This window comes from Lissotriton helveticus, chromosome 7, assembly GCF_964261635.1.
Source record: "Lissotriton helveticus chromosome 7, aLisHel1.1, whole genome shotgun sequence".
Lineage (NCBI taxonomy): Eukaryota > Metazoa > Chordata > Amphibia > Caudata > Salamandridae > Lissotriton > Lissotriton helveticus.
The window spans coordinates 573,672,370-573,697,595 of NC_136068.1; the positions used below are offsets into that span (position 1 = coordinate 573,672,370).

Sequence of the window (25,226 nt, forward strand, 5' to 3'; positions counted from 1 at the left end):
GAGGTGTTTCAGAGATCTGATTGTGTTGCCAATGTAGCTACGTTGACATTTGCATACAATTGCGTAGACCACATAGTTGGTCCAACAGTTGATGTTAGTATTTATCTTGTAAGACCGGCCATTCGGGCCAGAAAATTCTTTCTTTTTGTCTGTGGCCCATCTGCACGCAGTGAACCATCCAAATTTGAAACAAGCATTGGCATAGCCAATAGGTCTTGCCTTTGGGACCTTATGAGTGTTTAGTCATGCAGCACAATATCGGGGGTGTTGTACCACCTGAGATTGAATAGCTATACAATTACTACACACTGGGTCATTCAGTGTGATTGGGGAATGCATGCTTGCATCTGCTGCATGCTTCTTCCTGGGTGGCATAGCTTTCGCAGTACAGAGCCCATCGACAGGGGCATGTATGCGGAAAGCATTAGAATGGCATAAAATAAGCATTGGCATCATCAATAGATCCGGTACTGTCTGCGTGCCTTTTAACTTTGTCAATGCTTCTTTTGTTTTCTGCAAAACTTTGTTAGAGAGCTACCGGGCACATGTCAATGTAAAACAAATCATTGGTTTGGAAGCTTTAGTTTCCAGAAGTGCACACTGCTATTACAATCCCTGGAAGTAAGCAGTATTATGTGCAGAATGCAGACAGTGAGGTTACCCGAAGGCTAAAGTGGGCTGACGCACTGCCATACGCTGAAGGGGAGGAAGAAAATGTGAATGATGCAATTGTTCAACAAAGGATTACTAAAAACCAAAATATATTTGGTAACGCAGTGGAATGCACTTTGCAAAGCTGGATTGGTCCCCTTTCTGTTGCTTATTGCTGCTATATCTGTATAATAATGAGGTGCAACCAAGTTTGTTTAATCATCACAGCTCAGCCAGCAGCAACTCAACTTCACACGGGTGGCGGCGGTGCTCAGCGGCAATTCAATATTCGCTCTCTGCTCCAAAAGCGCGGCACTACTAATTGGGAGACACGCATAGCTTGAGGTTCCAGTAACCGGTTTTGGACGGAAGAAACGTCTGGCGCACCCTGATCAAAGTAGGGTAAGTCGCTATTCATCCGCTCCATACCTGCACAGATTGAACCTGCCATTGGGCTCCCCCATACACGGGTGGTTGGTTTGGACGAGGGAAGAGAAAATATTCCTGTTTACAGCAACTTTTAAGGACAACTCGTAAGCGGGGGTCCGCCAAGCTTAAAACGAAGTCATGTTTAACATTTCACAACGTCGTGACTTGGCAACGGGGATGTTTAAGAACAAAAATCCTGATGTCACCGCTCCAGCGGTAAAGAAACCTGCTGCTGTTTCGAGTCCCTTAGCCATACAATATGGGAAATTAGAAAAATTGTATGAACGTGAGCTGCGGAAGTGGTGGGAAGGCACATCACTCCAAGGGTACATAGAGGTCAACCGAGTACCAAGAGGATTGCGGATATTCACAATTCCCGCCTATGAGAATCCGGATCCTCTACTATTGGATACATGGGCTGCTCACATTGCTAAATCCTGTGAGGGTATGCTAGAGATTTTGGTCCAATTTGCTTGGAGCGACAGGGACAAGGTCCTCAAGGAAATTGAGACGATGGAAACCGAATTAGCTACCAATGAGGACAAAGAACAACAGGATCAACTAAGGGCTCAGATGAAAAAACGCTTGGAGAAATATGAGGTTAAAATACGTACCAGAAAGCAAGAAAAATTTGATAGGGACGAAAGGGACTACGCCATGGGGCGAGTCCTGACGTTCTCGAAAAAATATGACCAAACACGGAAAGATCTGATTAGTAAAAATAAGGTGGTTGGTGCTGCTGCATCAGTACAGGTTGAAACTTCTGAGTCAGAAGTAACTGGGGATGAACAATCTGATGAGGACATAAGAGAAAACCCTAAGAAGACCAGTGATAACCCTTTTCAACAGGAATTCCAAGTAATCAGAATGAATTGGTTACGCGGGGGAAAGAACAAGCCCCCGGAAGACGCCGGAAACCAAGGAGGGGTGGTCGGAAGAGGAAGAGGAAGGGGAAAAATGGCTACAGCGGATGCCCCGGCCCGCAAGACAAGGGGCAGGAGAGGAGCGAAATGGTAGGGTCAGCTGAAATCTCTGATCCCCTTACCATCATCAATCTATCTGCCAGACATCTCACGCTTGAGGAAGAATCTGTCCTAAAATTAGGATTAACTTTTTGCCCGGACAACGGCTTAGAGTATACCCAAACCAGAATCGACCTGTTTCAGTTTGTTCGAAGACTTCGTCTACACAAATACTTTAAAACCAAACCTACCTCGGAGGAGGCTAGACTAATTCGATCACGTTTTAAAGACACAGACCTCCTGAAAGTCAATGACTTAACATCCTTGGAACTTTTGGAAGAGCTAAGACATGAGGGGGCAGCCATCACAATACCAGTTCCAATGGAAACTTTATCGCAAAGACTCAGGGTGGTAGATGTGGAACAAGAGGCTCCGAATAGTGGATTGAAATTAAAATCTAAATTCGTGCCGCCAACGCAAACGGATACGATTGACACATTTTCGGAGTTAGTGATCAAGGATTTAAGGCAACTGCGCATGAAAAACAACAGTAATATCAGGCACAGAAACCTAAGTGTAGAACAACACGCGGCATTGCAAACTTTAGCTGTGGATACCACCATTATTCTCAAACCCTCAGATAAGGGTGGGAACGTTGTAATACTGGATCGCAAGGATTATGTGGAAGAAGCCATGCGCCAACTGTCAGATAAAATCTGCTACGAACCAACCACCAGACAAAGATATCAATCCAGTGTCAATGAGTTATATGACCTGTTAAAGAAATGGCGTGACAAACAAATGTTGGAAACTGATGAATATCTCTTTTTAAAAACATTACATCCAATTACACCTACCTTTTATTACTTACCCAAAGTACATAAGAGGATGGAGAAGCCACCGGGCCGCCCAATTATTTCATCCATGGGCAGCCTTACGGAAAATCTTTCAAAATTCTTGGATCACTTTCTCTTTGAAATGGTGTTGAATTTGAAATCATATATTCGTGACACCACAGACTTTATTGAGAAGATTGAATCCATTGACTGGCACTTGAGTTATTGCATAATAACGCTTGACATCACAAGTCTCTATACGAGCATTGAACATGTACAAGGACTGAGGGCGATTGCCTACTTCTTGGGTAAAAGATCCTTGAAATATGCCCTACATAACGATATGTTGATGGAGCTAATTGCATTTTGTTTAAACAATAACATCTTTTTGTTTCAGGATGCATTATTCAGACAGCTCTCGGGTACGGCCATGGGTTCCTGCTTCGCCCCCAGCTACGCGAATTTATTTGTGGGCTGGTGGGAGGAGCAGGAGGCGTGGTCACCTAAAAATGCAGAATGGTCCCAAAACATCGTCACATGGTATCGTTATATAGACGATTTGTGTATTGTATGGAATGGCTCAGTGGAGTCAGCACAGCAGTATATAGGGATACTGAATGATAACACTCATAACTTGATCTTCACAGGCCAGGTCAGCACTTGTGCAGCGATATATCTTGATCTGAAAATTGAAGTAAAAAACAACAAAGTTATAACTTCCCTATATAGGAAGCCGACAGCGGGAAATAGTACGCTTCATGCGTCCAGCAATCATCCCCGCAAACTCATTCAGTCAATACCCTATGGTGAGCTTTTGCGGCTGAAACGCAATTGCTCTACAAATGAGGACTTTGAGTTAGCCGCTGCTGAGAGTATTGAGAGATTTGAGGCAAGGGGGTATAACAAAACACTTCTTAAGAATACCCTGGACAGGGCTAGGATACCTCCAAGGAATACCTTGTTTTGTAAAAGACATAAACCCAAGAGCGATAAAGAGAAATTCAGGATGATCACTCCCTATTCGCAGGATAGTCATCAACTCAGAATGATTCTGAAAAAACACTGGCATATCCTAAGATTAGATAATATCATAGGAGGGGACATACCTGAGAATCCACTCATTACCTTTAAAAGGGCGCGCTCTTTAAGAGATACGTTGGTACATAGCCATCTATCACCGGTTCCACCAAAGACTGGTCAGTTGAAAGATGCTAAAGGATTCTTTCCGTGTGGACGGTGCAAAGCATGTGCCAACAGTAAAAGGGTTTACTCGTATGACATCACAAAGCATAAGCAAAAGAAGATTAACAAGTTTCTAACATGCAGCACACCATTTGCGGTTTACTGTTTGAAATGCCCCTGTGGGCTGAAGTACATAGGGAGCACTATTAATCCAGTGAAGTTGCGCATTCTGGAACATATGAGGGCCATAGTTAATAGGGACTTCTCATATCCAGTTGCCAGACATTTTTCCATCAAACACAATGGTGACCGGAATCTCCTACAGTACTTCTGTATGGATGCCATACCCGATAACATCAGGGGAGGTGATAAATTACAAAAATTACGAAGATTGGAGTCCCGGCACATAATAGATAACCAAACTAAAAATCCGGATGGATTAAATTGTGGGGAGGAACTGGCGGTGCATCTGGGCAGTTAAACTGCATAAATTTGTGTAAATCAGCAAATTGGTCTATGTCTCTTGAACACTGTAGTAATGTATAATGAATAATTCATGTTCATGTTTGCTTTTCTTTTCTTTCCATGAATTGGACATAAAGCTGAAATGTACGTAGATTTAAGGATTTTTATAAAGGAAAAAAACTTTTTGGGTAACACTGAAGAGAATGTATAGTATTATCCCTATGATGAATTAATGAGTACCTATGAGGGGGATATTTTTGCATAATGGGTACGGAAACTTTAATATTTGGCAACCGAATAAGGTTGCCAAAAGCCGATCCACGGCAAGATTTTTTGTTTCTGGCCCATCATTCAAACCATGGGAGGATAATTGCCGATTCACGGCGCAATTCGAGATTGATTATTCTCTTTGTTTTCTAAAATTGCATGTTCTATTGTAGACTTGCTATTTGGGTTTTCAATCGTGCATAATGCATTAGTACTCATTGTAAATTTTCATTGGTACTACCAATATGGCGCTCGCACGATAGTCCTCTCTTTGTGACCCTGAATTTCATTTGTGTACTCATGGGTAATAAAAAGGCGCCTACAAGCGCGGGACGTTGTAACCACATTGAAGAAGGAAGCACAGCTTCCGAAACGCGTCTGTGCGAGTAAAAGTTGCTGTTTGGAAAACTGATCCCGTGTGTGCAGTCCTTATTCCTACCCGGGACCGGGGAGGGATTGAGCTTTAATTTGTAAAGCGCGAGGCTCCGACGCGCATGGACCGCACCCGCCCATTAGTAGTGCCGCGCTTTTGGAGCAGAGAGCGAATATATATATACATATATATATATATATACTACGTGTAGAAAACAAAAAAAAGCTTGAACTCCGATCCCAATAGTTCCTGCCCACCTCGACCTCCGCCTTTGACCCACATTTACCTTCGGAACATGGTACATTTAGCTGCTGACGGGGTAGAAAACGGGTTCCATCCTATTCCTGACGCTGCCTTCATGATCCCTAAGACTAGGGGTAGCAGGAGTATTGCTAGGGGTACAAAAGAGCATGCAAAGGGTAGCAGCTGCTTCTCCTGGCTGCATTAATTGGCGTTAATCAGGCGTGCCAGCTGCAGGCGATTAATGCTGAGACAAGAATCCTTCCAGCCCTGGCCTCTCAGAGTCTGGCAGCTCTTAATACAACATTAGGCTTTTAACTCCGGCCCCTAATGCAACGGCGCCTTGTCAGCCTGTATCGGAAGTTCAAGGGTTGCAAGGAAGTAGAAGCATGCGATTTCCTGGGTTATTACCGTGCCCGAAAGCAAAGACCCATCCCACTTAGTACTCACTTAGGGCTGGCACACTGCGTGACTCAACAAGCCTCCCCAATGAACTGAACTTCTACAAAAGCAAGATGGAGGGCGAGGGAGATGAAAGCGTGCAATCTTTCCTTAAAGAAATAATCAGAAAAACATATAAACAGAGATTGAAGACAGTGCGAAGCAGGCTCTGCCACTCAAATGAAGGTGTAGGGCATGATTTCAGTCTATTTTTGTGCAACATACAGTACTCACAACTCTTACCTCCTCTGGGAAAAATAAGTTTGCACAAGCACATATAAAACAAGCGTCACGGTTGTTTTGATTTAGTTGCTCGCCGTGAAATGGATCCAAAAAAACACAAGTCGGCCTGGAGCGCAGAATAGCCTTCTAAGAGATGCGGGAGGGTAGGAGCGTGACGCCGTGAGCGTGCACGTTGGCATTCCCTGCGGCTCGTGCCAGTGGCGGCGCCTGAAGTCTTCACCTCTGTGTGTCTGAGAAGCGCGTTCACAGACTGGTGTCTGCTTGTGCACCGGTCTGTGCCGCTTATGAGTCAACAGAGCGACAATAAGGCTCGCTGGCGGCAGCGCGCTTCGCGCTGAAACACCAGCGAGCCCTAAAAATGACGAAATAATGAAGTAATACGTTTACAAATTGAAGCGCATTAAGCTGCATAATTTGCCTTTTCTTGTTGCATAATTTACTCAAGTCTGATGCATAATTAGGCCTCTCCTGCCATGTAATTCCAGTGGCCCCGCCCATAGAAGACAATAGAAGGGGACTCAGATCCAAATTACATTCTAGATCCATCATAGTATGGTTACTTTCACAATCTTTGGGAGACCAGTTTGCTAATAGCATATTGGCAATCGTGTTTTTGACTGCATTTTTAAACAGAACTGATATGTCAGACTTGTTAAATAGGTTAAGAGCAGACGATTTTACTGTGAAAAAATGTTTGTCATTCTGGAGGTCCCTATGAATACTTTTTCACAAGAGTGGGAGTGTGGCATTAAAAGGTTTGAAGACCACTGCTTTAGAAAATGAAATAAAGACAGCAGAAGGTTAAAGCAATCTGGTGGTGGTATTTGCCAGATCAAGATTTTTTGGGCACAAGTTAAAGTATTGGTATTATCTTACAATAAGAAATGTAATTCATATAGTAAGCAATTATCATAATAACAATGTTATGCAGGGATTTAAGTGGGATAAAATACGCGTGGGGTTTCTAAAAGGGGTGTGGACTATGTAATTAGAGGCATGCTTAAGTACGTAACTACTTTTCTGGGATTCCTTTAGTGTGCCCACTGACTGATCGTTTAGTGCCTCTCAGAGCCTTCCATTAATTCTTCCTGATATATAACAGAACAACCGAAATACATCTAGAACCAGTCACGGCTATTGGCTTTAACTTTTTTTTTATTTCAGTAAAATTTTTATTGAAAATTATATTTACACGGTGCATAGCATATACACTTTTTAAGATAAATTAGTAACAACAATGGTTTTGTTGTAAATAATTAATATTGAAAAGGTTTCAATTCTGAAATTGTGCGACTATGCTGAACCATAATGCTTCTTAAGTTCTGCCAGTGAGAAATAAACATCTAGGCTCATGCTCACTCCTTGGCCTGCACACAACAACTGTACGCTCTCAGACATACAAGCTTTGGCCCCACTTGGTTATTTTTAACGATCAGGTTCAGATGCTGTGTGCTAACGTTGAAGAAAAAAAGTGGAACAAATGGACTAGAGAAAGCGGAATTCTCCCAAAAACGTGTATATCTAAGGAAGAGGGACAACTGAAGACGGCCTAGCGCCTTGACAATGAAACCATACATTGTGGTTTATGCATATAATTCTACACTGTATAACTAACATGCCTTCGACACCTTCTCCAGATATCGATGTTTTAAACATTACTGAGGCCCATTACAAGCATCTGGAGGCAACTCCGTTCATAGTATGCACTAAACATAAGAAATATGCTACACACAAAAAATACAAAAATGCAACCTCCTGGAAATAGCGAACACTCTTAGGGAATGCAAGATTAAAATAAACGTGAAATATAAACTGGAGCTAAACCGCTGACAGATTCCCTTTTAGTTTTTTGCATAAATTTTTCAGAAATCGATCTTATTTTTACCAGTAAAGTGAAAGACATCAATATAGGGACCTAAGGACCGGTTTCAATGCTGTTCTTAAGCGCTACCAGGTCTGAGACTTAGAGGGACACTGGGACAGGCCCTCATAAAAAGCCCTGATGTTATATTATATACACTTGCATAGCAGTATTTTGAGATTAGTGTGGCCTTGCAGCACTGTCAGATTTTGGGTACTGAGGATTTAATCACAAAGTGGCGTCTGCCGTCTGAACGAGTGATGCGAGTGTCGTTAAAATACTGCTTTCGTGCATTTGTTTGGTTGTATGGGTGCCTCAATAATGAGTGCGTGTAACCCGAGTTCTTTTCCGGGAACAAAACATGGCAGGCTACTATTGGTGGAGGGGCACAGACCTTTTCTATCTTCAGCCCCGGTAAATTCTGTTCAGTCACCCATAACCCTGGTCCCTTCTCCTGGACTTTACGTGTGTCTACTAGGCATGCTATGTGGCCGAGACCACATTGCATAAAATAATTGTTATCCATCTGTCAGGTTGTGCTTGTCCGGGTAGAGGTGCAGTTTACAAATCAGATTACAAATCAGATTTTTTGTTTGTGGCAAGATTATATTTAATACGCTCCTGTAGGTAAGGGTCTTTTCTTCGAGTCTTCTCACATTCAGTGAGTGCTGAAGCAGTACAAGCCTTTTTCCAAGATTCCCATTTTCGAGAACTCTCATGAAACCACGAGTGCTCATTACTGAAATGAAAAGAGTTCTACGATATTTATTAGTGTGTGTTTACACCCGAAAAGGAAATATTGATACAAATGCATCATGAAAGGATCCAGGTAACCGCAATGATGCAAGGGGATTCATTCAGAAGATGAATTGCAGTATCACGAGGAATATCCTTTTATATCTTCACAAAACTAGGCAACACCAGAGTTTTAGTAATAAACTCTGGCAATGTATTCAAATGGCGGAAGTAGTGGAGAAGATAAGCGAAAGCAGGAAGTTGTGCAAGGTGAAAGGGTAGAAGACATAGCAGCAGACTGGGGAGACGGGATGAGAGAAACCCCATATCTGGAGCGCACAAAAGAGGGGACTAAAAAGTCGATACATACACACAAAAAAGTGGAAATTAAAACAAAAAAGATCAGCTCGCCAACAAAGCAGTAATAGATGCAGACATATCAAAGGAATATGGGCAAGAAAGTAACATCCGAACAAATTCTAAATGGCCCGAAAGAGGGCAGACAGTAATATGCTTCATAGTAAACACAATCTCCGAATACTGTAAAGATGAAGACTCAGATTTATTGAGAGAGTTTAAAAGAATGGTTGATTAAAATCCAAGACTACTAGCTGAAGCAGAACGTGATAATTAAAATGGATGACATAAAATGGTCTGAGGCAAAACATTTTCCTTTAATAGCCAATAAAGTGCGGTGGGCTATAAGACTATGGGCCAGATGTAGGTGGGCAAATACCAGTCGGTAACGGTGAAATTCTGTAAATTGCACCATTACCGACCGGTATTTAGCCATGTGGAATGTAGGGAAGGAATCGGAAATAAGGAATTGGTAAATACCGGTTCCTTAATACCGATTCCTTATTGGCCTTGCATTTAAGGATTCGGCAATACCGATTCCTTAAATGCAATGTAGGTAGCACTTAAAACAGTGCACCTAAGCCTTAAGGAAACGCTTTTTACCACCAACTTCGAGTTGGTGGTAAGTAGCGATTTCCTTTCAAAAAGCACTTTTTTGCTTTTTGAAATGTGCCATGTGGCACACATCCATACCCTTAGGGCATGCATGTGTGACACATGTGAACACATGCACATTTCAGGGGTGCAACAGGGTGTCCTTTGGACACCCTGGCACCCTTGAAATACCTCTCTGTATTACCGATTCAGTAATACCGAATCGGTAATACCGAATGTCTTCACATTCATTCCTATGGGCCTCCAAGCCCATAGGAATGAATGGGTAGGTATTCGTTATTACCGAATCTCAATTACTGATTCGGTAATAACGAATATTACGAATTCTGTATTTTTTACCAAATTCTTACCTACATCTGAAATACCGATTTCTAAATATTGAATCGGTAAAATTCAGTATTTAGGAATCGGTATTTCCCTATTACCTACATCGGGCCCTATGTCAGCAAGTCAGTAAGCCCCTACAGCAATACTTTTCACTCGTATGAAGAGAGAACATGGCCTTGGCGCAGTTAAGCAAGACTGTCTCCGACAGCAGCTTCAGTCAGGTAGGACCCCGTTATTTCCGCGTGTTTCAGAGGCCCACCGGAACTGACAGGCAGCGACGATACAAAAAGAAAATTAGAGGAAATGTAACCAGTGGAAGACGATGCCTGGCAGGTGCACTCATGCGCAGCCGCCAGGCCTTGCAAAACATTCACATCTTCCATAGCGTTTATGCAAATGACAGGGGCAGTGGAAGTAAAGAATGGAGAGGGTAGGCAGAATAAACCGATGAAATGTGCTTGCTTTAATGAGAACAGTGGATTGGTTTCAGATCACTATTAAGGTCACAAATAAAACGACTGGGAGCCCTTCTGTAGTGTAACTCTTACAGTGAACAGTAAGACAGAATGCAGTGTTTCCAAGGTTGGCTCTCCAACAGCCAAACACTGCGTAATTGGCTTTTTGATCTGGCTCACGATACACGTTAAAACTGAAGAGGGGTGAACTGTGTGTAAAATGTGAGTGATACGATTTCAGAAACGATTAGAAGAAATCTGTTTGCAAAACTGTCTGTAACTGCTGAAGCAACATCAAAAGGAATTAAATGAATGCGGGTTTCATTTTTCAATACATGCTTTTAGCCACAAAATGGCTCTACCATACAAGACAGGGCATGGTTTGTAGTGCCCTAGTTGCCTTCCTGAATGAAAACAATGGCAAGCCGCCAGTCTAGGAAGATGTACTGAAACCCGACTTGCTCAGGCCAGCGCAGTCTCAAGGTCAGGACAAATGATGTGTGAAAACAAGCGCGCCCACGCTGATGAAAAACATATGGCCCCCGCACGCCGCTGCTGCCTCCCGAGAGCAAAACGCTCCTGAAGTAAACCTTTCAAAAGAAGCTGAGACATCCACACACCTTTGGCCAAGTGCGTGCTGAATCCAGACGCAAAGGCCAATCGCATGTGAGCACCACACGCACAAGCTTCTTCTAAACCGGAAGAAAGCTGAAGGGATTACAAGAGGTCGATTTACTAGTGCAGCGCTTGCGCTGCTCTAGGCTCGACCTAAAAACCAAGTCCGAGAGCCAAGAGTAAATGTACCTGATTGCCTATCCTAGGATAACTATGACTATGTAAGTTTCTAAGACTCTTCCGCTTGCCGAAAGTCATTTCTGGTCTGGAAGAAATGAAACGTTCTAACGTCTTATCAGCATGTTGTAAGTGCCAACGTTTCCTCATGCTTTTTGTGAGTGCCATGCTGAGCACATTGTAGTCCATAACAAGCTGAGTAGTGTTGGGGTCCTCTTGCTTGCTTTCATCCTGAAGTGTCTGTTATCTCTCTACTTTTGAGATCCTGTTCAATGCATTGTTTACTGTCCTCTAACTGTAACCCCTGCGCATGAATCTGTCCCCCATGCTTTTGAGGCAACTCACAAAGTCACCTTCAATACAATACTGCAATTGCGTCATGCTCATACAAATTCCCTGTAGGGGATAGCATTAGTCTGATGTCTCGGGTACACGCTGGTGGCATGTAATATACTATTGCATGCCGTAGCCTTCCTGTGAAGCCTGTCTTCAATTCTGTTATTGGAGACAAAGAGTTCCACGTCTAAGAAAGTGATTAAGCTCTTGCTATGTTGGTAGGTAAATCTAATATTAGCATCATTACTGTTAAGGTATGTTACAAATTCTGACAGCCTCTCAGTGTTGCCTGTCCAAACTAGGAGGCAGTCGTACCAGCCCCAGAAAAGAATAGCGTCACTCCAATCACTGCCTTTAAAGCCCCAATCCAGCTCCCCTCCAACCACCCCATAAAAAAGATTGACGTATGATGGGGAAAATTTAGAGCCCATAGCTACTCCATGTATCTCTTTATACCATGCCCCTTTGAAGAGGAACACATTGTTTTCAAGAATCATTGTGTCATGTCCATTATCATAACTGTATGTTCTCAGAGGCTAGCCGGGCGAGAGTTAAAGTTGCATTTTAATGCCAGTAGGCCCTGGTCATGTTGGATGCTCGTATACAGGGCAGTGACATCCAGAGTAACTAGTGTCATAGTTTTGTCCCAAGTAATGTCTGCCAGCGTGCTGAGTATGTGTTTCGTGTCTCTGATATAGGACTAATAACTACCAACGGCTGGAGAAATAAATCCACATACTTAGATAGTTTCTCTGTGGGTCCACCAATTCCAGACACAATGGGTCGGCCTGGTGGGAAAGGGAGATTTTTGTGCACTTTAGGCAGTGTATACAAGCATGGGTGTCTAGGGTATTCTACTCTGATGTAAGTATGCTCATAAAAGTCCAAGAGGCAGAGATCGTGCCAGCCTTTATGTTTCTAATTGACGAGACTAGTCAGTGTCCAGATGGGGTTCGAGGATAGTTTCTCATAGCAATCTATGTCATTGAGTTGTGAGATGATCTCTCTATCATAGTCAACCTGGTTCATAAGCACCACATTGCTCCCTTTGTCTGCCTCCCATATTGTAATACTGTCATCTGCCATCAGTTGGTGTAGTGCTTCCCGTTCTGTATGGGTGAGGTTGCCTGTCCACTTGTGGTATGGGTGTTGTGAAACTACACACTTGTCTAAGTCTGACATGACTAACTTATAAAAAATGTCAATGTTATTGCCAACCCGCATTGGGGGAGTCCATCTCAATTTGGATATAAGTCCACTGCTAATATTCAGGTCTGTTTGTACATCAAGCTCGTAGAGCAGTCTATCCATTGTCACTGGGTCCCCCTCACATTCACAGAGAGACATTAACAACTTAATATCCAATACATCCTGAATTGTCAAATCATCACATGAAAGGTTGATTTGCGGTGTGATTCTGTTTTTATTGGTACATGGAAAAAGTGCAAAGTGTTTTTTAAGTTTAAAGCGTCTGACAAATTTAAACACATCAACCTTGGCCTTGCAAATATCTCCCCTATTCATTGGGCAGAAGCTCAAACCCTTTTGTAATAGTGAAGTTTTTGCTTGGCTAATAGATTTGTCAGTGAGGTTGATGACAGTGGGGTCCCCTATTGCTTCTTGTTCCAGTATCTGGTACTCATTCTGTCTTGTTGCCAAGCCCCCTCTCTTTCCCCGCTGTGTCCACCTGTGGTGGGAGTGCATCGGTTTTGCTCTCAGTTCCCCTTCTTTATTCTTAAAACTTCCTGTAAAAAAGGGTTGTCCCTACCTCCAGTCCCCTCATGTTCACTCTCCCTGGTCACCGGCGTGTCCATTGAAGTGGAACTGGAGTTAATCGATGTTGCTGGCTCTTTAGTCTCTGTGGTTTAGGGATAAGATGGTCATGGATTCAAATATTAAAAAACCTATTGTTTCAGGTAACTTATATCCAGATGGATGTGTTACCCTAGGGATGGTTTACCCACGTTCCGTTTATTACTTTTTATTACATTTTTCTCTTTTACATTTCTAATCTTGCTGTGGACACACCATTACATGGGGGCATCTGCATTGTTTTCCTTCTACAGAACCTTTTTTTCTGTATGCACACAGCGACAATCAAAATTATACTATCAGATCCTTATTGGATGCACACAGCTACAATCGCTTTATTTGATATGTTCTTTACTCCTTCTCGGGCCGTTATTTGCCCATCACTGTCTCTGTTAGTAAACCGGAGGCAGAAATTAGACACTCCAAGATGGCCAATGGTATTTGTTTTACTACTATGCATTAGCCCATCAAGCATAAGGCTGATCAATACTCCATGACCCTTGAGCTCTACACCAACACACCTTGATGAATTGTCCACTTTTAAGTAGGCAACATGAGCTGATCCTTCAAAATTAGTCTGTCACAACGGGAAACTGACATTGGATGACATTGTTGCATACCGTTCATTCCTAATTCTGTATTATTGTTAGATTCTTAGCCCTGAAGAGGTCGCTGCGTACAACCGTAAGCGCGACGAAACATGTGTTGGCTAAGGCTGTTGTGAATGTACTGAAGTGCATGTTCCAGCGATGACTCAAGCTTTTGTCACGCTGTCATTGATATAATTGATATACTGTTAGCGTGAGCAAGAGAATGTTGTTCTGTGTTACATATGACACTGATAATCCCATAGATGAGGATGTGATCAGTGAAAGTGAGTCTGGAGACAGTACTCCTGGGGTAGTCCCTCCAACCTAACTAGAGAAAGTGATGAGGAAGCCCCTCACATCTACCTTAAAACTGTACCTGGAGTGCCTGCCCCTACAGAGGGGGGTAGTCAGGCCACTCCAGACAGGTAGAATAGATGGAGGGAGAGGAGGAAGAGGATTTAGTACTTGTGAGACTAGCCAAAAGAGCAGCCCTTGAGGCCATACTCCTGGCCATAGAAAGAAAAAGGGCTGAAAGGTGTTTAGGTCCCATCAGTGATGGCTGCAAAATATACAGGGAGAGAGAGGAAAGTTTTGAACCCCAATTCCCCAAAAGGAGTGTCCCCAAATATGTTGAGGGTGATGATATTACCAAATGGTTCACTGCTTTTGCAAGGGCAGGTTAAATGAGGAAATTACACCAGAGACACTGGGGCTCTCAACTGTGGGAGCTGTTCTCAGGAAAGTGCAGGGATAGACACTGGATGAGGCAGATGCTGAGACCTATGACCTCGTGAAGGATACCCTGATTGAGGACTTTAGACTCACCACTGAGGAGTACAGATTAGGTACAGTGAGACATACAAAAGCTCAAATCAGTCCTGGATACATTTTGTGGACTTATCAGACAAAACACTAGGTGACTGGTTGAAAGCCCGTAAGTTGAAAGACTATAAAGGGCTCTATAATTTGATAATGAAAGAGCATCTGTTGAGTAGTTGTATTTCCTAAAAACAGCATCAGTACTTAGTGGACTTATGGTTGGTTTCTCCCCAAGAGTTGGGGAAGAAGGATGACCATTGGGTCAAAACAAGGATGCCCATAAAGAACCATGGTGGGGGTGACCAAACAAAAGGGGTACTGTTCCCCACAAGGGAAACATGTGGGATACAAATGGGGAAAACCCTTCTAAAGCCCCCCAAAAACCTATTCAGGAGGAAGGGCACAAAAGTACTTCCCAATCAAAGGGTGGGTACCAGGGTAAAAACTGGGATCCCAGGAACGCTTGGTGCCACATCTGCAAGCAGAATGGTCACTGAACTGGGGACTCTTCCTGCTCTAAAAAGGCTTCCACTAGTCAATCACCTTCAGGGATTGTTAGTCTCCAGATGGGATCCTTGGCATGCCCTGACCAGGTCAGAGTGCACATTGAAGCTACCTTAATCTCAGAGGGTGGGTTGGATATAGTTACCCTGGCTGTCTGGCCCAGTTGCCTGGAGAAATGCAGACAAAAGCCACACATCAATGGGGTTGAAGTAGAAGTACTGATTGATACAGGTGTAAGTGTTAACATGGTGACTAAAAAACTGAGATCCTTAGAACAGTACTTAACTGGACATACATATCCAGTTATCAATACTGATAACATTGTCAAGGTTCCTCCCATGGCTAGGGTGACCTTGGAATGAGGAGGGGTTACTGGCCAAAAGAAGGTGGTTGTGTTCTCTGCAAGTCCTGTAGAATGTATGCTAGGTAATGATCTGGAGACCTCACCATTGGATGAGGTAGAGATGAGAAGCCATGCAGCCATGCTGGGAATACCTGTAAAGGTGTGTGTAAACACAAAAGCACAAAACAATCCTAGGGCAAACAGAGGTATTAAAGCCTGAAATATTGGCACAATCTTCCAAGAGAAAAGGCAACAAGGCTGGGAACACAACTTCTAGTGAGAAACAAGCTCAGGTCTCCTCTCCCCAGGAAGAAGACCTGTCAGCCCTTGAGGGAATTGAGCCCCAGGAACTAGTGCCTTACACAGTGGAGCTCCTGGGCCCAGGTGGACCCTTTGGGGAAGATCTTTGCCAGGGACAGAGGACTTCCATTCTTGAGAGCCTGAGACAAAAAGCCATTGGCCGCGAAAACGGAGATATTAGTGCCTCCCACAGCACCTACTGGTAGGAGAGTCTCCTGTGTTCTGAGACCAGAGAACCCAAACCTGGTGCCACTAGGAGAGTGGTAGTGCATCAGCAGTACAGAGAGCTCTTGCTCACCTTAGCACATAACATAACATGTGTATTTGTAAAGTGCAAAATCACCCGTAGGCATCATGGCAGTGAATAACAGAGGTTTACTGTAACCCAATCAATGGTACTCATTTTATCGACCTCAGATGGATGAAAGGCTGAGTATATCTGCCTGGATTAGAACCTGTGACCATGAGGTCAAACACAAGCCCCTGCAGTGGACGGATTAGGCCACTGAGCCACCAGACCCAGCTGGGCATCTTAGCCAGACTAAAACTTGGAGTAGGTTAGTCATTCACTTCTACTGGTCAGACATGTCCCAGAAGGTGATGGAGTTCTGCGGCTCTTGTGTTAACTGTCAGGCCACTAGCAAGCCCCCCACACCCCATGACTGCCTCCTCGGATTCTCTCACTACCACCAGCCAGGAGTGCCCCTCATCCCTCCAATCATAGGTTATTGGTAAACACAGCGCCCCCCCATGAGGTTGGTGCCCCCTCCACAGGTCAGCGCCCAGTGCGGCCGCACCAATCGCATTGCCCTAAAGCTGGCCCTGGATGTACAGCTCAGAGAAAACGTTTCCAGTTCAACTATCCGATGACAGGGTAGCTAAATAAATAGCAAGTTCGTTAATCATCTTTCATTACATAGGCCTTGAAATTAGCGAAGGCAGCAAAGTAGGCTGCCTGGAATGGATATGAGAAACAACCTTCAATGCACAGTTAGGGTCTGTTCTAAAGACCTCCAAATGGAAATGGTAAAGCAAATAAGGAAACTCATCATAACATCTGGCAGAAGTGATAGCTGTGAGGACAAAAACTCTTTAGGAATTATGATTAATCAGAGAGCACTTAATTGTGTGTGTGCCGTTATAGGAGACTATTCTGCAGCTAAAGAAAAGGCTGAATTAACTCCGCTCCTACCTGTGTTAGCAGATGTTAGTCTCTGAAGTTAATATGTCAGCATTTGCATATACCTTGGCCATTGAGCGGGTTAATCGTGCTGGTATTTGTCATGGTTGATCCTGGCTCACAGAATGGCTTGCCCTGAGGCCTATCAGTCTAAGAGACTCTTTCTAAATGTTTTCTACTTTTTGAATCCCCTCGTCAATGTGCGAACGAAACAGCATTGCCACAGAATGCAGTAAGGCTACTACAAGCCTAAGGTATGTCGCCTTGCCTAGTGACTATTGGCCAACACTGCAGGTTGTCAAAAGGCAGTTCATGTTTACAGCATCATGATGCGTACAATGATTTATTCATAGTAACTGTCGCTGGTGGTCAAAATAAAACCTTTTAATTGCAGCACCATGTTTTATGTCACTTGTGAACTTTGCTGCTTGTCCAATATCTGGGCATGCTCCCTTTCTCCCTACTTAGACATTGGTCCACTCAGAATACCACCAACCCAACCACACACTTTATGGTTTTCAGTGGCTTAAACTAAGGTTTAGCACGACACAATCACGGTATAGGTCCCTTAACAGTTAGATACATAAATAATAAATACACATGAGCAGGCCCCATTTTAACCAAACCCAAACCTCTTAGGCCCAGCCTTGGCAGGTTTGAGCCCTACATAGATGTTTCTCAGATTCAAAGGAAGCAGATAGATAGTTAGCAGTACACCTGCCCCTCTATCATTCAGCAATAACCTGTATCTAGAAGTTTCTATATCCGAGTGAAATTATAGCATGTATTGAGCAATAACTTGTTACATAAGGTATGCAATATTCAGAAAGAAGCGTGCCTTTGTGCGCATGTGGGTTTGCATCGTTGGCATATTTAGAAGATTCTTACCTGTATCTTTTCTTCAAAGGACACTTGCAGTGCATAAGCATTGGCTTCTGTAGCTGAGAATACACCCTGAACGTAGCCGACCACAAACTTGCCCACAAACATGGCTAAAATTGTGAGCCATACTTCGCTGAGCCATCGGTTCCGGACATCACCATATCCTGTTATGGTGAGGCGTGAGACGACCCAATATAAAGCATTGATGTAAATATCGCTCAGTGTCCAGTCTATGGTGTTACCTGAAAGGAAATAGACAGGTTATTTCCAATGTTAAGCTTCCTACTGGAATTGAGTGCATAAATATTTTCAGTGCACAGCCAGTTCCCTGCTGACTATTACCCTATTAGTTTTTGATTTGCAGATTGTCTCAAACATTACTCTTTTCTCCTATAATTATAATATCTGCACGTCATAGATGCTAGATTGAAATGTAGGAGAGTTCTAAAGATTCCTTTCAATGTAGTAGACAAAGTTATTATGTTTTGAAGGATACAGAAGAAAAGGATAAGTTACTTACCTGTAATCCTAGTTCTGTTCCAGGGGTATCCTCATCCTCATCAAAGTCATAAGCACTGAATATTCCCGCCCATGTGCGGCTACCCCGGAAATAATAAAAAAAGATATATGAAGATATATATATATGTATATATATATATATATTCCTCCAAATCAGTTCCTTTGCGGGAGATGATGCAGCGCTCACTCATGTGCGGTATCCTGCGGCAGAACCAAGCCGCTATTATCCTCAAGACTTTCTCCCAACTGGGAAAAACGGGTCGCACAGCCAACTTTGGGATTTAAACAGCAATCCTTTTTATTATCATTTTCAAGGGCAACAGGCACAGAGATCTACGCGTTTCGGTGTCACTTCACCTTGCTCACGATCACCGGGTTTGCCCCACCCACAAACATTTAACCACAAACATTTTTTCAAAAAACCGTGTTTCCTGTCACATGGTATGCTAAGAATTGTGGTTCTTGTAGTTTTTTCTAGTTTTTGACAAAAAAACGACTATTTCTGAGAGGGTGCATCTCAATTAATAAATAAAAGAAATATCCACAATCAAATGCATTTTAGTCAATTGCCTTCCAATAGGACAACTATCATTATTTGTAATGCCTTCCAATAGGCTGACTACTCATACTCATTGTTCTTGCACAAATAGTTTTTATAACAGTTCAAAGGTGCACATATAATTCCTCCGATTGATTCAACCCATTCGGGTGCAGGGTCCTCAGGTTAATGATGAATTTAGATTCCACTTGTCGCAGTTTTTTCTCTCGATCACCCCCCCGCTCACTTTTGAAAATAGTTTGGATGCCATAAAATCTCAGTTTTTGCCAATCACCCTGGTGTGCAATTTCCATGTGTTTGGCTATGGCATTAGAGCGGTCCTTGTGAATTGTGGCCCTCATATGTTGTAAGATTCGGTTCTTCAATTCAACAGTTGTACTTCCAACATATAGCATTGGGCAGGGGCACTCCACCACATACACAGTAAACGGTGTTTTGCACGTGATACACTGACTGATTTTCCATTTCTTTTTGTTTGCCAAAGTTATTTCTTTTGTTGGCTTGGCTATCTGGCACATTTTACAACCATGGCATTTCATGAATCCTTTGGTTTTCAGCCAATCATCCTGTCTCTTTTTCTGGAAGTGGCTATGTATCAGATGGTCTTTTAGGTTTTTAGCACGCCTATAGGTTATTGTGGGATGTGTTCCCACAATCTCTTTGACCGTGTTATCTAATTGTAACAATTTCCAATTTCTGCGGAGAATTTTGCCAATTTTTTCACTCTCTTGTGAGTAGTCTGTTATTAAGCGAATCTTGTTTTCCTCGGGATCTTTACCTTTGTTAGTTCTCTTCAAACAATCCTCGCGTGTTTTTGTACAGCTTTTTGCGAGGCAATCTTTTACTGTTTGTAATGGGTATTTCCTTTGAATGAATCTTTCCATTGTACGTTTACTGTGCCTTTTCCATTCATCTTCTTCACTGCATATCCTCCGGACTCGCAAGAACTCACCGTAAGGAATGCTGTTTAGTAATGACTTTTGGTGGAAACTGGTTGCTTCTAGCGTGGCATTTGTGGATGTTGCTTTGCGATGGAGAGTTGTATGAATTTGCTGATTTTTTATATAAATTTCTGTATCCAAGAAAATTATTCTCTCCTTGCTCATGTTGTATGTGAATTTCAGATTTTTCACACTTGTATTCATAATCTGAAAATATTCTTGGAATTCTGTTTCCGATCCATCCCAGATTATAAACAAATCATCAATGAATCGCTTCCAACTCACCACTTTATTCACCAACCATTCATTGTTCGAGCTCCACGCTACTTCCTGTTCCCACCACCCCATGGTTAGGCATGCGTACGATGGACTAAAGGCAAAACCCATGGCCGTCCCGCTCCGTTGTTTGTAGATTTCACCTGCAAAAGTGAAGATGTTTTGTTCCAGGCAAATTGTTAACATTTCTTCCAACATTTCATTGTGATTGTTAAATTCCAAAGTTCTTTCTTTTAAAAAGGATTTGCAAGCCTTTATGCCCATGTCGTTGTCAATATTGGTGTACAAACCAATTACATCCATTGAGATGAGCCAATAAGATTCCTGCCATGGTGTATCAACCAAGTTCCTCAATAGGTCACTTGTATCCTGTATGTAGGAGTTCAGTTTTGATACTGATGGTTTTAGGAAGTGATCGACATATTCCGCCATTGGCTCCAATAATGAACCTTTTGCGGAAATGATTGGCCTCCCAGGTGGGGTTTTTTGGTCCTTATGTATTTTTGGCAAAAAGTAAATAGTTGCCAAAATCGGGTGAGCCACAGTGAGGAATTTCAATTCCATTTCATCAAGTAATCCATTCTCCTTCCAACAATTTAATTTTGCATCAATTGTCTTTTTTAATTCCATTGTTGGATTGGTTTTCAATTTTTCATAGTGCATTGGGTTCCTCAGTTGTCGAAGCGCTTCCTTTTCATATGCGCTGCGATCCTGAATTATCACGTTGCCGCCTTTATCGGCAACTTTGATTTCAATTTTTTCATCCTCCATTAGCTGCTTGAGAGCCAGTCGTTCATCTTTCGATAGGTTATCTGGGCCATAATTTAATTTCATTTTGTATAAATCCTGTATAACTGCTTCTTGGAACAGATCCACTTTGTTCCCAGGACTTAATTGTGGGTAGAACTTTGATTTCGGTCTTTTACCACTTAATCCTGCTCCACATTGGGTTATGGCCTGTGAAATGGTCACTTCATGCGTTGGATCTTGCGTGATATTCATTAGAGTCAAAAAGCCTTCAACATCAGTTAGTGGTACATTTTGGACCTTAGATCTTTCTGCAATAGTCTCTCTCTCCTTCAGTGTTTTTTCTCGAAATGCTTTTGCAAGTTTAATTTTTCTTATGTACAGGTATAAATCAATTCGCACCTGTGCCAAGTTCATATGGCTTTTTGGACAAAAGTTTATCCCCCTCTTTAATAACGATGTTTCAGTTGTGGTCAGTAATCTTTCAGATAAGTTTATTACTTGTAATTCATCTGTTATTTTTTCCTCTGCCTCATCGTTCTCGTCTCCACGCCAGTCTTCTCTGCTCCGCCACTTGCTCCTTTTACCTCTTCTGTGGCGTTTTTTCCGGGCCATTGTCTGCCCCTTCCCCTTCCACGCCGTGACTGGAATTGAGGTGCAGGGCGGTTCCGTTCCCAATATCTTTGTTGTAATATGAGGCGCATGTCCCCTAAAAAAGGCATCCTTTTGGCGTTCTCATTTTCATCTCTCGATAATTGTTCCGTGGACACTGTGGAAGACGCTAAACTGGACATGCTCGACCAAGCCATTTGTTCCTTCAAACCATCAAATTTCCTTGCAAACGAGAAGATGCGCCCATCCGCATAATCATTAGTATCTCTGATAAATTTAGAGTGTTTTCTGTCCATAACTATTTCTTCATGTTTATCGATTTCTGCTTCAAGATCCTCTTTGAATTTAGTCATTTCGGATGTTAATTTTAACGCATTAATTTCTTTCTCCACTTCCTGCAACTCATCTTTCAGCTTCTCCAAAGCTATCTTGATATGTTTTATCAGGATGATGATTAGTCCCAAAGATGACTCTAGGACATGTTCGCCCCATTCTTCTAATAATTCATTAGATGCATCATTGTTGTTGGGCATCAATAGTATTCTTAAACCCCTGGGTACCATTTTAGCTTCCAAATATTTCTCTAGTGTAATGATTTCCCAGGATTTGTTTATCTCCTTACGGCTCAATTTCTCCCAATACTTCAATTTACTTCTCGCATCCGTTTTCCCTGATGTAGAGCCTGCACCCGTTTTTTCTCTTGGGGTGGTTTTGTCAAAAAGTTCATTAACTTTTGTTGCGCGTTTTGCTTCGCGCTTTTCCATGTTTGTGCCCGTTTTTTCGTTTCCCTCCAATAGTACTGATAATTTTACAGGCGGATTGACTGTTTATGCCCAATTGTTGGTCGGTACTTTACTGGTAACCAATAGTAGTGTTCTGAATCCGCTGACTCTCAATGGAATAATTGCGGTTTCTGACTAGGTCACTCGATTTCCCGATGAAAAGCCAAATGCCGGTTATTTAACATGCAGACGCTTCACTCGCATACATTCAGAAACACACGCTTACCGTTTCTTGATAGCGCGTGTTCGTTCTCTTTGCTTTTTAAGCGTTTCTGCACAGCTGGTGTCAGCACTGTCAATGTTCATTTGTAGCAGGCTTCCTCTTGCATTTACACAGCATCGGCGGTCGCTGCCTCCCTGGTTAATATTCCTCCAAATCAGTTCCTTTGCGGGAGATGATGCAGCGCTCACTCATGTGCGGTATCCTGCGGCAGAACCAAGCCGCTATTATCCTCAAGACTTTCTCCCAACTGGGAAAAACGGGTCGCACAGCCAACTTTGGGATTTAAACAGCAATCCTTTTTATTATCATTTTCAAGGGCAACAGGCACAGAGATCTACGCGTTTCGGTGTCACTTCACCTTGCTCACGATCACCGGGTTTGCCCCACCCACAAACATTTAACCACAAACATTTTTTCAAAAAACCGTGTTTCCTGTCACATGGTATGCTAAGAATTGTGGTTCTTGTAGTTTTTTCTAGTTTTTGACAAAAAAACGACTATTTCTGAGAGGGTGCATCTCAATTAATAAATAAAAGAAATATCCACAATCAAATGCATTTTAGTCAATTGCCTTCCAATAGGACAAATAATGATAGTTGTCCTATTGGAAGGCAATTGACTAAAATGCATTTGATTGTGGATATTTCTTTTATTTATTAATTGAGATGCACCCTCTCAGAAATAGTCGTTTTTTTGTCAAAAACTAGAAAAAACTACAAGAACCACAATTCTTAGCATACCATGTGACAGGAAACACGGTTTTTTGAAAAAATGTTTGTGGTTAAATGTTTGTGGGTGGGGCAAACCCGGTGATCGTGAGCAAGGTGAAGTGACACCGAAACGCGTAGATCTCTGTGCCTGTTGCCCTTGAAAATGATAATAAAAAGGATTGCTGTTTAAATCCCAAAGTTGGCTGTGCGACCCGTTTTTCCCAGTTGGGAGAAAGTCTTGAGGATAATAGCGGCTTGGTTCTGCCGCAGGATACCGCACATGAGTGAGCGCTGCATCATCTCCCGCAAAGGAACTGATTTGGAGGAATATTAACCAGGGAGGCAGCGACCGCCGATGCTGTGTAAATGCAAGAGGAAGCCTGCTACAAATGAACATTGACAGTGCTGACACCAGCTGTGCAGAAACGCTTAAAAAGCAAAGAGAACGAACACGCGCTATCAAGAAACGGTAAGCGTGTGTTTCTGAATGTATGCGAGTGAAGCGTCTGCATGTTAAATAACCGGCATTTGGCTTTTCATCGGGAAATCGAGTGACCTAGTCAGAAACCGCAATTATTCCATTGAGAGTCAGCGGATTCAGAACACTACTATTGGTTACCAGTAAAGTACCGACCAACAATTGGGCATAAACAGTCAATCCGCCTGTAAAATTATCAGTACTATTGGAGGGAAACGAAAAAACGGGCACAAACATGGAAAAGCGCGAAGCAAAACGCGCAACAAAAGTTAATGAACTTTTTGACAAAACCACCCCAAGAGAAAAAACGGGTGCAGGCTCTACATCAGGGAAAACGGATGCGAGAAGTAAATTGAAGTATTGGGAGAAATTGAGCCGTAAGGAGATAAACAAATCCTGGGAAATCATTACACTAGAGAAATATTTGGAAGCTAAAATGGTACCCAGGGGTTTAAGAATACTATTGATGCCCAACAACAATGATGCATCTAATGAATTATTAGAAGAATGGGGCGAACATGTCCTAGAGTCATCTTTGGGACTAATCATCATCCTGATAAAACATATCAAGATAGCTTTGGAGAAGCTGAAAGATGAGTTGCAGGAAGTGGAGAAAGAAATTAATGCGTTAAAATTAACATCCGAAATGACTAAATTCAAAGAGGATCTTGAAGCAGAAATCGATAAACATGAAGAAATAGTTATGGACAGAAAACACTCTAAATTTATCAGAGATACTAATGATTATGCGGATGGGCGCATCTTCTCGTTTGCAAGGAAATTTGATGGTTTGAAGGAACAAATGGCTTGGTCGAGCATGTCCAGTTTAGCGTCTTCCACAGTGTCCACGGAACAATTATCGAGAGATGAAAATGAGAACGCCAAAAGGATGCCTTTTTTAGGGGACATGCGCCTCATATTACAACAAAGATATTGGGAACGGAACCGTCATGAATGATGTAATATGTGATGTCATCAGCAGTGCATTGCACGCGCAAGTTATAGTGAGTCCAACTAACTATAACGTGGGAATTTCAATGGTTTTATGCGAGTAAAACTTCCAGCTAACTATAACAGGTGTGAAACCTATGGTTTTTTCAGTGAATTTAATAGTTTTTTTAAATGCTAATTCCTAACTATAACTGGTGTGAAACCTATGGTTTTTTCAGTGAATTTCAATGGTTTTTTAATAGCAAATCTCTATAGGTATAAAAAGTAAAAAATGTTATAACGAATGTTATATTGTATAATTATGTAATAGTTTTGGTTTTTTTTGCCCCGGAGCGCTCCCGGGGCGCGTACCGGTGAACGCACGGGTAAGCGCAATGTTACGGCGCGCCCCGGGGCGCGTACCGGTGAGCGTCCCGTTAGCGCTATTCTCG

General features: G+C 42.5%; 1 protein-coding gene across 8 annotated transcripts in view; it reads right to left on the reverse strand.

The window, feature by feature from the left end:
- LOC144768773 (uncharacterized) overlaps positions 1–25,226 on the reverse strand; it is a 9,320,023-nt gene that overhangs the window by 177,676 nt on the left and 9,117,121 nt on the right. For all 8 annotated transcript variants that reach the window (XM_078652700.1, XM_078652694.1, XM_078652695.1 and 5 more), the window contains one exon: positions 18,004–18,239. In XM_078652700.1, the coding sequence (XP_078508826.1) occupies positions 18,004–18,239 (236 nt within the window). The remainder of the gene's footprint in view (positions 1–18,003; positions 18,240–25,226) is intronic.